Source organism: Bison bison, unplaced genomic scaffold (genome assembly GCF_000754665.1).
Source record: "Bison bison bison isolate TAMUID 2011002044 unplaced genomic scaffold, Bison_UMD1.0 scf7180017864093, whole genome shotgun sequence".
NCBI lineage: Eukaryota > Metazoa > Chordata > Mammalia > Artiodactyla > Bovidae > Bison > Bison bison.
In genome coordinates, this window is record NW_011494665.1 from 353,853 (window position 1) to 366,012 (window position 12,160).

The following is a 12,160-nucleotide window of genomic DNA, read 5'->3' on the forward strand; positions in this document are numbered from 1 at the left end:
CTCTCACACTGAAATGTCCTGCACAAGCTCCCCAGGTTTTTGTTTTCAGTTGCTGTAATAAAATCCTCATTTTTTGAATGTTAGGTGGGTTTTGTTTGTTTGTTTGTTTTTTAGCTAATAATGGGTCTTCAGCAGTTTCGCCTTGAGGTATTTTAATTTCTGTCATCTCCTTTGCTTAAGCCCTTCTCTGTAGCACTTGCATCTCTTCTGACTCTTAAAACTTTGCCAGTGTCACTGCAACATTGAAAAAGAATGACCTTAATGTGTGTATATTAGAGGACCTAACATCTTCTAAAATCTGTGTATTTTTAAAAATAAATACATATATAATTGGTATTAACCCAAAGAAACTTAGAACCTGGAGTTGGACAGGTTCCTTTCCCATCCGTGAAGTCCATATGCTTAGAATTAATTAAGTGATTAATATTCTCTAGGTTCGATAGTAAATCAAGGGGAGAGAGAGCAGTGAGATGCAGTCAGAAGTTTAATCAATTGCTAGAATTCACTTTATATAAAACGATGATTTAGAATAATGATTTTCAAAGTTATTTTTAAAGTTAAATCCCTAGCCTTGTTATGCTATTATAAACAATAAAAGTAAAGAATTATTGGGACAGGGAAGGGGGGAGTCTGTAAAACAATGGAAAAAATGAAAAAATGGCCTTGAAACACAGACTTTTATTTCTCAGCACATACTTCCTCCCATCCACCCTCCTTGAGGTGGGCATGAGGTAAGCATCATGCCTAAGACCTGCCCCGGCTGCTTGCTTTGAGTCAGCCTGTGAGGGGCCAGGAACACCCAGGGTGGAGTTGCTGATCCCAGGAGCAGGATAAGGATGCTGGGTATTCACCATCTCTTTGAGTCAGATCTTTCTATTGTCATCTCTTGATTTGATTTGGTGTTCCCAAGTTCCCAGGACATCAGACAAATCTGTATGCACATCTAAAACCAAACACCCACCAAAGCTAGAAAACCTCATTTACTGAGAAATTTGCCATTTATGATCATCAGCCATTAGCCTGGTTTATTAGTTAGTGTATCTGATTGTTAGTGACATACAATTCACTTTTACTTTGTTTCATTGTTATTCAGAGAATGGAGGAAGGAGAGCAAAGGCTGCTGGTAAAAACTTTGCTCTTTTCAAAAATGCGTTCCTATCTACGTGTTTTTTCCCCTGTTACTCTGGGTTATTCAGTTATACCAAATCTCAGGGCCACACCTGTTCCTTGTCTGGGGTGTAAGCTAGGGTGTAACTATATCCCAAGAACTGGGCCTTTTCCAAGTGGCCCAGGGGAGGGGGAACAATGGGCTCTGCCCGGAGTTGCTGTGTTCTAGGACGTTCCCAGGCTCCCGCATCATCCCCCAGCCAGGGATGCTCCGGGCTGTGGCTGCACAGCTGCCCCTGGCTGCTGCAGTTGCCCCAGGGCCCAGGTGTACATTCAGTCTGGGACAGGCAGCTCTGACTCTAACCTCCAAAATGAGAGTGATGGCAACAGCCTTGACTCCTACCACATACACACAGCCACCTATTCTGCAGTTTCAGAAAAGCGTTACCTGTCTAAAGGATGTGGAATGGTGAGCTTTGAAGAGCCCAGTTAAATGTTTTCCTGTTTCTTCTGGCTTGGAAATTTTCTTATGAATCTCAGGTTTAGATCCACAGGGAGATTTAGATTTGTGTATGTCGATGGCAGAGTCTCTGGTGAGTACAGATAGGATCAGGGCCTGGCACCCAGGGATATTTGTCTTACCTTCTGCATCCCACTTATCCTTCCTGTTGGTCCAGGCAGAGTGGCATCTTTAGCCCATCTCTTGTTCTGACAGCCTGGACCTGGAGCTTAGCAAATCCTCTTTGAAGATGGGAGCCACTGAGCCCCCAGCCTGAGCTCTCTTCTCCAGGGTCTCCATGTGGTAATATCACCTACGCCTTTTTACTCTTAGATGCCCTCTCTACTTGGAACACAGACAGCTCTCTTTTGTCTTAGCTTTGAATGCCAGAGAGTGACATCTGTCCTTCTAAGACCCGCTCCCCACCCACCACTGGTAATGAAGTGTCTGATTCTTTAATGATGGAGATGAAGAGGCAGGAGTAGAGGCAGAAAGAACAGGAAGGCAAGTCGAGGAAAAACACGATAGCGAACTCTGAAAGTGGTATAAATTTGAGAAGTGCTTGGTATAATTTGGCAACCTGGCCAAATTACAGGTAGATGTGTTTTTGGTCTTCCTGGCTATTTTTTAAGCCTGTATATGGCTCTTGGGAAAAACCTAGAAACCTAGTAACGATTCTTAAGTGTGAGAGTCATTGTAATAAAGAATGTGCGAACCAAAAGAAATATGCAGCGCAAATGTATTTCCAAAGCCTCTCATTTTGCACCTGAAGAAAGAGTAGCCCCAGAAAGGTGGGGGGACTGCGCGTGCCACACCCCACAGTGGAAGAGCCAGAAGTCGAACCGTGTCTCCTGACTTCAGCCCCATACTGTTCTCATCCATACTTACTCATCACTGTCTTCTGGGCTTGAGGGGAGCGAGGGCCCTGAGGAGTCGTCCCTGAACTGAAAGCAGAGTATCTTTCATTATTTTTCTGCTTCCAGTCAAACCCGGCAACGTGAGGAACATCATTCAGCACTTTGAGAACAACCAGCAGTACGACGCCCCGGAACCCGGGACGCAGCGCCTCTCAACAGGAAGCTTTCCCGAGGACCTGCTGGAGAGCAACAGGTAACAGTGGCTGGACGGGGCCTGCTGGTTGCCCAGAGAGGGGAGCACTGGCAGGGGCGGAGCAGGGCTCAGTGCCAGCTACCTCACCCCCCCACTATACTGTAAGGCTCCTGCTGTAGTGCTCTCTCCCTCTCCCCCAACCTTCCTGCCTGGGTGTCTTCAAAAGAAGACATACTGTGTGCTGGTGATCAGGCCAGCAGGCGAGAGAGCAGGGCCCCCGACCTTCCGGCAGGAATCATGTGCCTTTAAAATTCCTGTGGATTCACTCCCTGGCCACTCAGCAGCCTCCACACTGAGAATGAGCTAGACTGTGTTCTAAAGCAAGTAGTCAGGAAGCCCGGAATGATACAGCTAGGGAAGAGTGCAGGTGGGGTGGAGGGTGCAGGGGCTGGCGAAGGGGAATCTTGGAAAGTAAGGAAGTCGGGTTAAGACAGTCTTTGGTGCCCAGGAAGAAGAGAGCTAAAGATGAGGTTCTGTTGGGTGCTATAAAGGCAGATAGCATAATGGGCATCAGATATCCACATCACCAAAGAGTGTATCAAGGCCATTGATTCAAAATGAAGTGTTCTTCTAGAAGAACAAGGGGAACAGAGGCTGTGGTATTGCTCACGTTCTCCATCTCTGGCCGGGTTCGAAGAAGAACCCTTCTCTGGCATTGATACGTACTCTCGGACTTGCTCTTGACTGTGACGTGACAACCATCAAGTTAGGTCTAACATTCTACAGCCAGCACTTAAAGTAAAAACTGCCTGTAGTCAGAAACATCCTTGCACCTTCCTTAAGTCACATTTGAGGTATAATAAATGTGGTCTGTGTGTGCAAAACTAGTTCCTGTGTACACTGCTGAGCTGCACTATATGCCGGCCCAAAGGCATGAATCAGCCTGCACAATCAAACCATTCATTTACCCCTGAAGTAACTAGTTATCAGAATTCCTGCTTGTGTGCAGGGTTACTCCGTTCTGTTTATACTAAGCCTTTGTAAGCTTAATATATGTTAAAAGGTTTTGCCATAGTGAGAATTAACAAAGATTTAGGCAAGATAAAGGTTAGATTTGTGCCGGGGTCAGAGGCTGAGATCCCCTAGAGAAAGAAGCAGCAACCCCCTCCAGTATTCTTGCCTGGGGAAGTCCCCTGGACAGAGGGGACTGGCAGGCTACAGTCCATGGGGTTGCAAAGAGTCAGACAAAACTTAGCAACTAAACAACAAAACAACAACAGAGGTTGAGTTCTAATGTTATTGAGTAAATTAAGTATACAAATTATATGATTGCTGAGGTAGGTGTGATCTTAGAGATATATCAAATATACAATTATAAGATACATTGTCAGCACTTTGAGGAAATATTTGAGACCATTTGTAAACGTATTCTTAAAGTTGTTAGGTAAATTTTCCCTGAGACATTGGTGAGGATAGGATCCTGGCAGAAGCGTTTGGATTTGGTGATTATAAATTCACTGACAGTCTTGGAAGAAATGACATCGGCAGCGTAGTGTGTCAAAGGTTTTTGTAGAAACTAAACAGGTATAAGAAGCCCCCAGTTCTAGACAGCGGTAACCTAGGAACTTGTGGCTAGAGAAGGGTTGTATGCCTTCCTTCTTGGGATCATTGCTCACTTCTGGGTACTTGAAAGAAGCCCCAGGAACCTCATTGCACAAGGTTTGATGAGAGATGCTCAAGTGACCCATTGTGGGGCACTGGTGCAAGTGTTTTGAGGTAGTCTGTATTGGCATTGTCCTGACAGGCTTCAAGGAGTGAGTTCAGTAGGGGATCAGCTGACAGTGTGGGTTCTAACCCTGCAGACAAACTGTTGGAACCCAGAGGGGAGCGGCATTTGGATCCCTTGGCAGTTCAGACTTGATGAATGGAGACCAGGCCATTTGGCTCCTTCTCTGCAGCAGTCTGCTGTGCTATTAAGAAGTCCCAGACTCCCCAGGCCTTCTGTGGTCCTAGATGCAGAGCAGCAAATAGATTAGCAATAATGTCAGCAAAGAACCAGCCCAGCAGGGCCATGGGGGGAGGCACCATCCTGGGGCAGCTAGGGGTCAGAGATGCCAGCTGTCACAGGGCTGATGCACTGCAGGACTTGAAAAAGAGCAGCACCCAGTCGTCAGCATCTCAAGCCCCACAGACACTCAGTGACCAAGAATGGCAGGCCAGGGAGCAGGTTTCTGCCCATCAGTAAGCATGCCCCTGAAGGACCCTTCCAAGCTGCTCTGCTCCGAGGGGGCTGGAAGCCTAGAAAGGATGCTCTCAGGATAAGAACAGAAGAAATCCACTATCCACATCGCAACTGGAGGGGTGGGAATTCAGATAGACTTTTCTGACAGGCAGTATGGAGAATGCTAAAGAGTATGTGAGGGGGTACTTGTACAAGGAGAGCTGTGCCTCGAGCAGAGTCCAGCTCTCCTGGACTCTGGTGCCCTGGAACGGGTGGGCACCAACCCGTTCCAGAGCAGAGGGCCAGGTGAGCCGGCCAGGAGACGGCGGGGTCAGGGAGGGTAGGACCTCATGGTTCCTGGTGATAGACTTCGGTGTCCACAGCAGCCTGATGGGGACTCAGGGCCTTTGGCATCCAGATACCCCACAAGTCTGATTCTATCAAGTCCCAGATTTTAGCTTCCTTTTGGGATCCCTTTCTGATCAGTCAGGAGGAAGATGAAGGCTTCCCTGGTGGCTCAGTGGTAAAGTATCTGCCTGCCAGTGCGGGAGACATGGGTTCGATCCCTGGTCTGGGAAGATCCTACATGCCGCGGAGCAGCTAAGCCCGCGGGGCCACCACTGTTGAGCCTGGGAACCACAGGTGATGAGCCCAACCCTGAAGCTTCTGAAGCTTGCATGCCCTAGAGCCCGTGCTCTTCAACAAGACAAGCCACCACAGTAAGAAGCCCACGCACACCGCAACTAGAGAAGAGCCCACATAGCAACAAAGACCCAGCACACCCAAAAGATAAATAAATAAATTTTTTTTTAAAGGAAAGAGGAAGATGAGAGGCTTTGTCCATCAAGCCTAGCTGGGGAGAGGAAGGAGTCTGTAGTAAAAGCGGTTTGTCACTGAGCAGCGTCTGCCACGGGGAGTTTGGGCACGTTGGGTCTGGTGTTTGGAGTGGAAGCCTGCAGTGCCGAGGCAGGCCCTGAGATGGAGTAGCAGGTCAGAGCTGGTCAGATGTGAGACCCCAAGGTCTCTTGCTGTTTCCACCCAGTTCACGCTCAGAGATTCGCCTGGGCCGCTCTGAGAGCCTGAAGGGCCGGGAGGAGATGAAGCGGTCCCGGAAGGCGGAGAACGTGCCCCGCTCTCGCAGCGACGTGGACATGGACGCCGCCGCGGAGGCCGCCCGCCTGCACCAGTCAGCCTCCTCGTCTGCCTCCAGCCTCTCCACCAGGTGGGCGGGGCTCGGGGAGGGCTCCGCCCACTGGTATCTTGGGGGCCAGGCAGCCGAGGGTGGCTCAGAGTTGACATTCTCTCCACAGGTCTCTTGAGAACCCAACCCCTCCCTTCACCCCCAAAATGGGCCGCAGGTGAGTGATGGGCGCAGCAGCGTCTCTGTTAGGTGTCCCCAACCCAGCCGTGCCTTCTGCGGGCCTGTTGGCGGTGCAACTCGTCTTCCTGGCTCCCTGGTTTCCGAGGGCCCAGGACAAGCAGGTTGGGCAGGGGAGTGGGGGACACACCCCACGTTTGACCTCTTCCTCCGTGTGGCACTGAGCCGCCACCTCTTTTCCCCCAGGAGTATCGAGTCCCCCAACTTGGGGTTCTGCACAGACCCCCTCCTCCCCAACCTTCTAGAAGACGATCTGGGCCAGCTGTCTGACCTGGAGCCAGAGCCAGACGCCCAGAACTGGCAGCACACAGTGGGCAAGGACGTGGTGGCCAGGCTGAGCCAGAGGGAGATTGACCGGCAGGAGGTCATCAATGGTGAGACCAGCTGCCTCTCCCTACTTCCACACTGACTCATGTGGTAACAGGTGCAGAGCACCTCCGACACACAGGGTGGTAGAGAGAGAGGGTGGGGCCTTAGGGCACGGCCGGCCCATGCTGTGATTCCTATGAGGACCACCTCCATCCTGGCCTTCAGGAGAGGTCCCAGTATATCCTTGCTGACGACTGTCCCGCTGTCTCTTTGGCCCTCCTTATTCCTGCACCTGCTCAGAGCTGTTCGTGACCGAGGCGTCCCATCTGCGCACACTCCGGGTCCTGGACCTGATCTTCTACCAGCGGATGAAGAAGGAGGGCCTGCTGCCCCGAGAGGAGCTGGCCCGGCTCTTTCCCAACCTTCCCGAGCTCATCGAGATCCACAGTGAGGAGCTCCCTGCCCGCCCCCACCCCTGGCCAGCCTGCTGCCCACATGCCAGGACCCCTGAGCACATAGCCCCTGCCTCTTCTCTTTGGTGGGAGAACCTGATGCCCAGCCTGAAGCCAGCATTCCAGCTCCCCCATGTGTGAAGTGGCTCCCAGACCCTGCCCCCATGGCACGACCCTCAGAGACCTCTTTCCCCCATCACCAAGGGCCTGGCCACACAGCTCAACCCCAGGCGCTCTGTCTTCTCTCCTTGCCCCCAGATTCCTGGTGTGAAGCTATGAGGAAGCTCCGGGAGGAGGGCCCCATTATCAAAGAAGTCAGTGACCTCATGCTGGCTCGGGTATGGCTGCCCAGGCCCTGGGGAGGCCTTGGAGGAAGAGGGGGAGAGGTTCCAAGCAAGGGTGTGAGGTGGGCTGTATGGTGTCCATTCTCCCTGTCAGTTCGACGGCCCTGCCCGGGAGGAGCTCCAGGAGGTGGCCGCACAGTTCTGCTCCTATCAGTCCATCGCTCTGGAGCTGATCAAGACCAGGCAGCGCAAGGAGAGCCGGTTTCAGCTCTTCATGCAGGTACACTTGGCCTGTACTTGTCACGGCTGAAACCAGCCAGTCCAGTCTTAGCTCAGTGAGGCCGAGGGGGAGAGTTTACCAGGTCGACCCACTATCTCCCAGACTGCCCCGCTGGCCCCCAGCTCCAGGTACCTTGGCCTCTTCTCTCTACCAGGGTTGGTGACCAGCAATTCTGCTCCATCCACACCCTCCCCAGGCCGCCTCTTCAGAAACACTGACATATACCCGCTCTCAATACAGAGACACCAGCCTTGCTATCAGATGGCCTTGCTCACCTACTAATGCCTGTATTTACTCAGATGGATCTCAATTTTTTTGTCTATAAAGTGGGAATAATCCTTGCTTTATGTGCCTTGACCGTATCCCTTTCTTGGGCTATTGTCTTTCTGCCCCCACCAGCTTTTTCCTAAATATCAAAGCAAGAAGCTGCCACCACCATTTCTGAGTGACTCTTCTGGAATTAGGACCTATTTAGCATCTGTCCCGTCCTGTGGGTCCTGAGCCCACAAGCCAGCTCCTAACCCGGGCTGCCATCTTCCTCTGTGCGTCCTTCCCTGTAGGAGGCCGAGAGCCACCCTCAGTGCCGGCGACTACAGCTTCGAGACCTCATCATCTCCGAGATGCAGCGGCTCACCAAATACCCGCTGCTGCTGGAGAACATCATCAAGCACACAGAGGGTAGGGCCCACGGACACCTGGCCTTGGGAGGCAGCAGCCCGTAGCCCACAGCCTGGTTCTGGCACAGACCTGCTTTGTGACCTTAGCAAGTCACTTGACCTCTCTGGTCTTTTTTTTTTTTTTTTTTTTCGCACCCTGTCCGCCGTCCCTCCCCACGCCCCCGACCTCTCTGGTCTTGAGGGTCTTCATCCTTGTGTTCTTACGGTCAGTCTCAGAGAAGATAACCATTGTAATGCGCTTTAGCATTAAATAAGGTGCTCAGCACAGGAGGAGGTACAGGCTGCCACCAGCCTGTGTGGGGCCTCTGTACAGATGGGAGCAAAGCCTCTGATGATGTGGGGTTGGCACACAGGGCACCTTGGCTCCTCTAAGGGGCATGGTCCCGCACCAGAGGTTGTGACTGGATTTTAGTCACATTCATACCCCCTGCTGGATGTCTCTGGGGGCGTTGCGATGCACAAAAGATACAGCCATGCATGGTGAGTTACTCCAGAGGAGTAGGGGACCAAGCTGAATTAGGGGGTCTAGCCCCAGGTCGTCACTGTCCCTGGGATCCCGAGCACCTTTCACCACCCTCAAGTTGGAGACATTGGCGTCAGCGTGGAGAAGTGGGAAGGACCCGCAACTCCCTGTTCTTAGAGGGAGGCACCATCGCTCCCTTGGTCCCCATCCGTGTCCCCACACCTGTAGAGCCAGTTGTAATCTAGGCAGGAATTCCCAAGAGCCATCACTGTCTGCAGAGCAGAGGTTTGACGCCTATGCATCCTCAGAATATGTCGTCCTTATGTTTGAGGTCAAAGTTAGGCAGGGTGGCATATCTCCACCCATGCCAGTGATGTGTGACTAGCTGGCCCCGGTAGCCCACTAATGTGTGTCGGTAGCCAGCTCCTGGCAGGCTCATCTGGCAGGAGCTCTAAAAACCCTTGTTACCCCGTGGGCAGGCGGCACCTCCGAGCATGAGAAACTCTGCCGGGCCCGGGACCAGTGTCGGGAAATTCTCAAGTATGTGAACGAAGCAGTAAAGCAGACAGAGAACCGGCACCGTCTGGAAGGCTACCAGAAGCGCCTGGACACCACCTCTCTGGAGAGGGCCAGCAACCCCCTGGCAGCAGAGTTCAAGGTCAGAGCCCCACAGGCACACATACTTCTTGGGCCTCCTTAAGAGCAGCAGTCCACTCAGGACCTGGAGAGTACTCGGGGGAGGAGACCTGTGCCGGTTTGTAAAAGGACGTGTGATGAGACCCCTGGAATTACACAGCACCGGTTACTGTTGTCACCTTGTCCCTAGACAGACAAGGGCAAACAGCCGGACTACAGAGGCTAGATGTGAGAACTCAGCCAGGGAGAGCAGGAGGTGGGAACAGACTCAAGGTAACAGTGAAGGCCATGTGGGAGGAAATAAAGCTGAAGGCATGGGCAGGACCCCCTTCGGAGGATCAACAGCATGTGGTAGGGAGTAGAGAGACCCCCGCCAGGGCCACCAGTGTATCCGCCAGCACAGCACGTGGCCTATGACTTTGCAGTTGCCTTTTTACTTGTTTGCATCCCCCACAAGAGTGTGAGGGCAAGCGACTAGTTCTTGTTCACACCACTGATGCCCAGCACCTTAGCATAGAGTCCAGGTTTTCAGATGCTTGTTGAATGAATGGTGTCTCTTTAACAGAGTTTGGATCTTACAACCAGAAAGATGATCCATGAGGGGCCTCTGACCTGGAGGATCAGCAAGGATAAGACCCTGGGTAAGCTCAAGGGGCCTGGGGCCAAGAGGGAATCTAGGGCGCACCCGGGCTCTTCCTTTCTGGATCATCAGCCCTGTACCTGGCGCTCTTAAGGGTGGTAAGGTAGCTGGGAGGCAGCTCCAAACACCACTGGGGTTGAGAGCTCAGGGCACCTGGAGCACAGCATGGGGAGGGAGGACCAAAAACCAAGCAGGTCACCAGACTCCAGGGCTTCCCAGACTGAGGACGACCATCCAGGAGCCTCTGATATCCCAGGTGTTGGTGAGGGCTGAGCAGGCAGCAGGGAACCCCTCACCAGCACCACCCTCCTCCAGACCTCCACGTGCTGCTGCTGGAGGACCTCCTGGTGCTGCTGCAGAAACAGGACGAGAAGCTGCTGCTCAAGTGCCACAGCAAGACGGCCGTGGGCTCCTCGGACAGCAAGCAGACCTTCAGCCCCGTGCTCAAGCTCAACGCCGTGCTCGTCCGCTCGGTGGCCACAGGTACCCACGAGGAGACGGCCCCAGCTGGCCCAGGTCCCAGGCCATGTGCCCTGGTACTCACGTCCAGTGAGCGCTGGGTGATGAACTTACTGGCCTGCCTGTGTGACTTTCCTCTACCCTGACTCATCTAAGCAGGAAAATGTGGTTCAGTATGGGGTAGGATGGGGATGAAGGTGGACAGCCTGGTGCAGGCAGGATGGGATGTGAGCACGGAGGGTGGACTGAGGATGAGGAAGCAGAACTGGGCAGAGACGAGTAGGACACGCCTTCCTGCTGCAGGAGGGACAGGCAGAGTTCACACCCACAGTCCAGAGCCCAGCCCTATGCTCCGGGCACGTTAGTGAGAAGCGGAGCACGTACAGGAAGGGCTCTTGGGCTCGCTCTCCTCAGCTGTAGCCTGGGGAGTGATGCAATGCCTGTCTCTTGGGGGAGGTGGAAAGGGAGGACGGGTGTGATGTGGTTTTATAACCCTCAGCCCTCACTGTGAGGAAAGTGGGAGGCGAGGACTATGAAGGTGGCATTAGAGGACCCAGAATGGCCTCCGTCCTTCTGTAAGTGGAACCCAATGACCTAGGTCCAACTAGCGCTGCATTCTCCACCTGGTGGAGGGTCAGGGTTTCAAGACCACACTTTGTCACCTGACCCAGGCTGCAGTCATGCCTCTGCCACCCCCAGTACAGACCCTTCTGCTTCTCTCTTTCTCACAGATAAACGGGCCTTCTTCATCATCTGTACCTCTGAGTTGGGCCCACCCCAGATCTACGAGCTGGTGGCTTTGACGTCATCAGACAAGAACACGTGAGGATTGCTGGGAAGCGGGGCAGTCCCGCGTAACTGCCATCCCCGTGGGACCAGGGCGGTGTGTGAGGACTTGGACAATGAGACCAGGACTGGGCCCAGAGTGGTTAGAGGATGGGGCCTTGACGCAGAAGAGGGAGATAAGACAGACACAGAGAGGTTTTCGGGATCGCCATCCCTGAGCCTGTGAGCGGCCTGTCCAAGGAAAGGCGCTACCAGCGGTCTTCCAGCCGTCCGCTGCTCCTCTCCTTTCTCTGGCCCCACTCCCTTCCCCTGGGTTCTTTTTCTCTTTCTCCATCAAGTGTTTTAAATGCCAGCGTTCTTCAAAGGTGTTTGCCTCCAGAACTGTCATCTCCACCCCCCGGCATCCACCCACCCATATTCCCGACAGTAGCCAGCCTCAGTAGTAGCCTGTCTGACGTAGAGGCCAGAGACAGCTTGGGTCAGACAGTTTCTCGGGGCTTCCATCTGTGACTGCGGATAGCGCTGCCTCTTGGGAGTTACATTGAGAGAGAACAGATACTGAATGCAGAGCGCAGAGCCTAACAGAGGGTTGGTGTTCAGCAGTTGGTAGCTGCGGGGTATATAAACCTGCCCCTGGCGGGGCAGCCAGTCAGAGCTGCACGGGCGCTGGAACACCCACTGAGCAGAGGGTCCTCAGGGCAGGCTCTGGCAGAGGGCCTCGCAGCTCTGACTCGGGGTTGGTGGGGGAGGCGCTGTGCTCCTCTGCCCACTTGTCACCACCAGACCTCTCTTCTCCTGCCGAGCAACAGGTGGATGGAGCTCTTAGAAGAGGCTGTTCGGAACGCCACCAGGCTCCCCGGAGCTGCCCCAACACCTATCCACCCCCCGCCCCCAGGCCCCCAGGAGCCAGCCGACCAGA

The 12,160-nt window shown here is 53.2% G+C and overlaps 1 protein-coding gene across 2 annotated transcripts in view; it reads left to right on the plus strand.

Annotated features, from left to right (window-relative positions):
- Positions 1-12,160, plus strand: part of ARHGEF11 (Rho guanine nucleotide exchange factor (GEF) 11) — a 117,881-nt gene that overhangs the window by 98,639 nt on the left and 7,082 nt on the right. For both annotated transcript variants that reach the window (XM_010838205.1, XM_010838206.1), the window contains 13 exons: positions 2,590-2,716; positions 5,920-6,099; positions 6,188-6,235; positions 6,442-6,629; positions 6,865-7,011; positions 7,275-7,354; positions 7,455-7,580; positions 8,141-8,258; positions 9,200-9,378; positions 9,922-9,997; positions 10,312-10,479; positions 11,187-11,277; positions 12,051-12,160. The exon at positions 12,051-12,160 is cut by the window's right edge and continues 3 nt beyond it. In XM_010838205.1, the coding sequence (XP_010836507.1) occupies positions 2,590-2,716; positions 5,920-6,099; positions 6,188-6,235; positions 6,442-6,629; positions 6,865-7,011; positions 7,275-7,354; positions 7,455-7,580; positions 8,141-8,258; positions 9,200-9,378; positions 9,922-9,997; positions 10,312-10,479; positions 11,187-11,277; positions 12,051-12,160 (1,638 nt within the window). The remainder of the gene's footprint in view (positions 1-2,589; positions 2,717-5,919; positions 6,100-6,187; positions 6,236-6,441; positions 6,630-6,864; positions 7,012-7,274; positions 7,355-7,454; positions 7,581-8,140; positions 8,259-9,199; positions 9,379-9,921; positions 9,998-10,311; positions 10,480-11,186; positions 11,278-12,050) is intronic.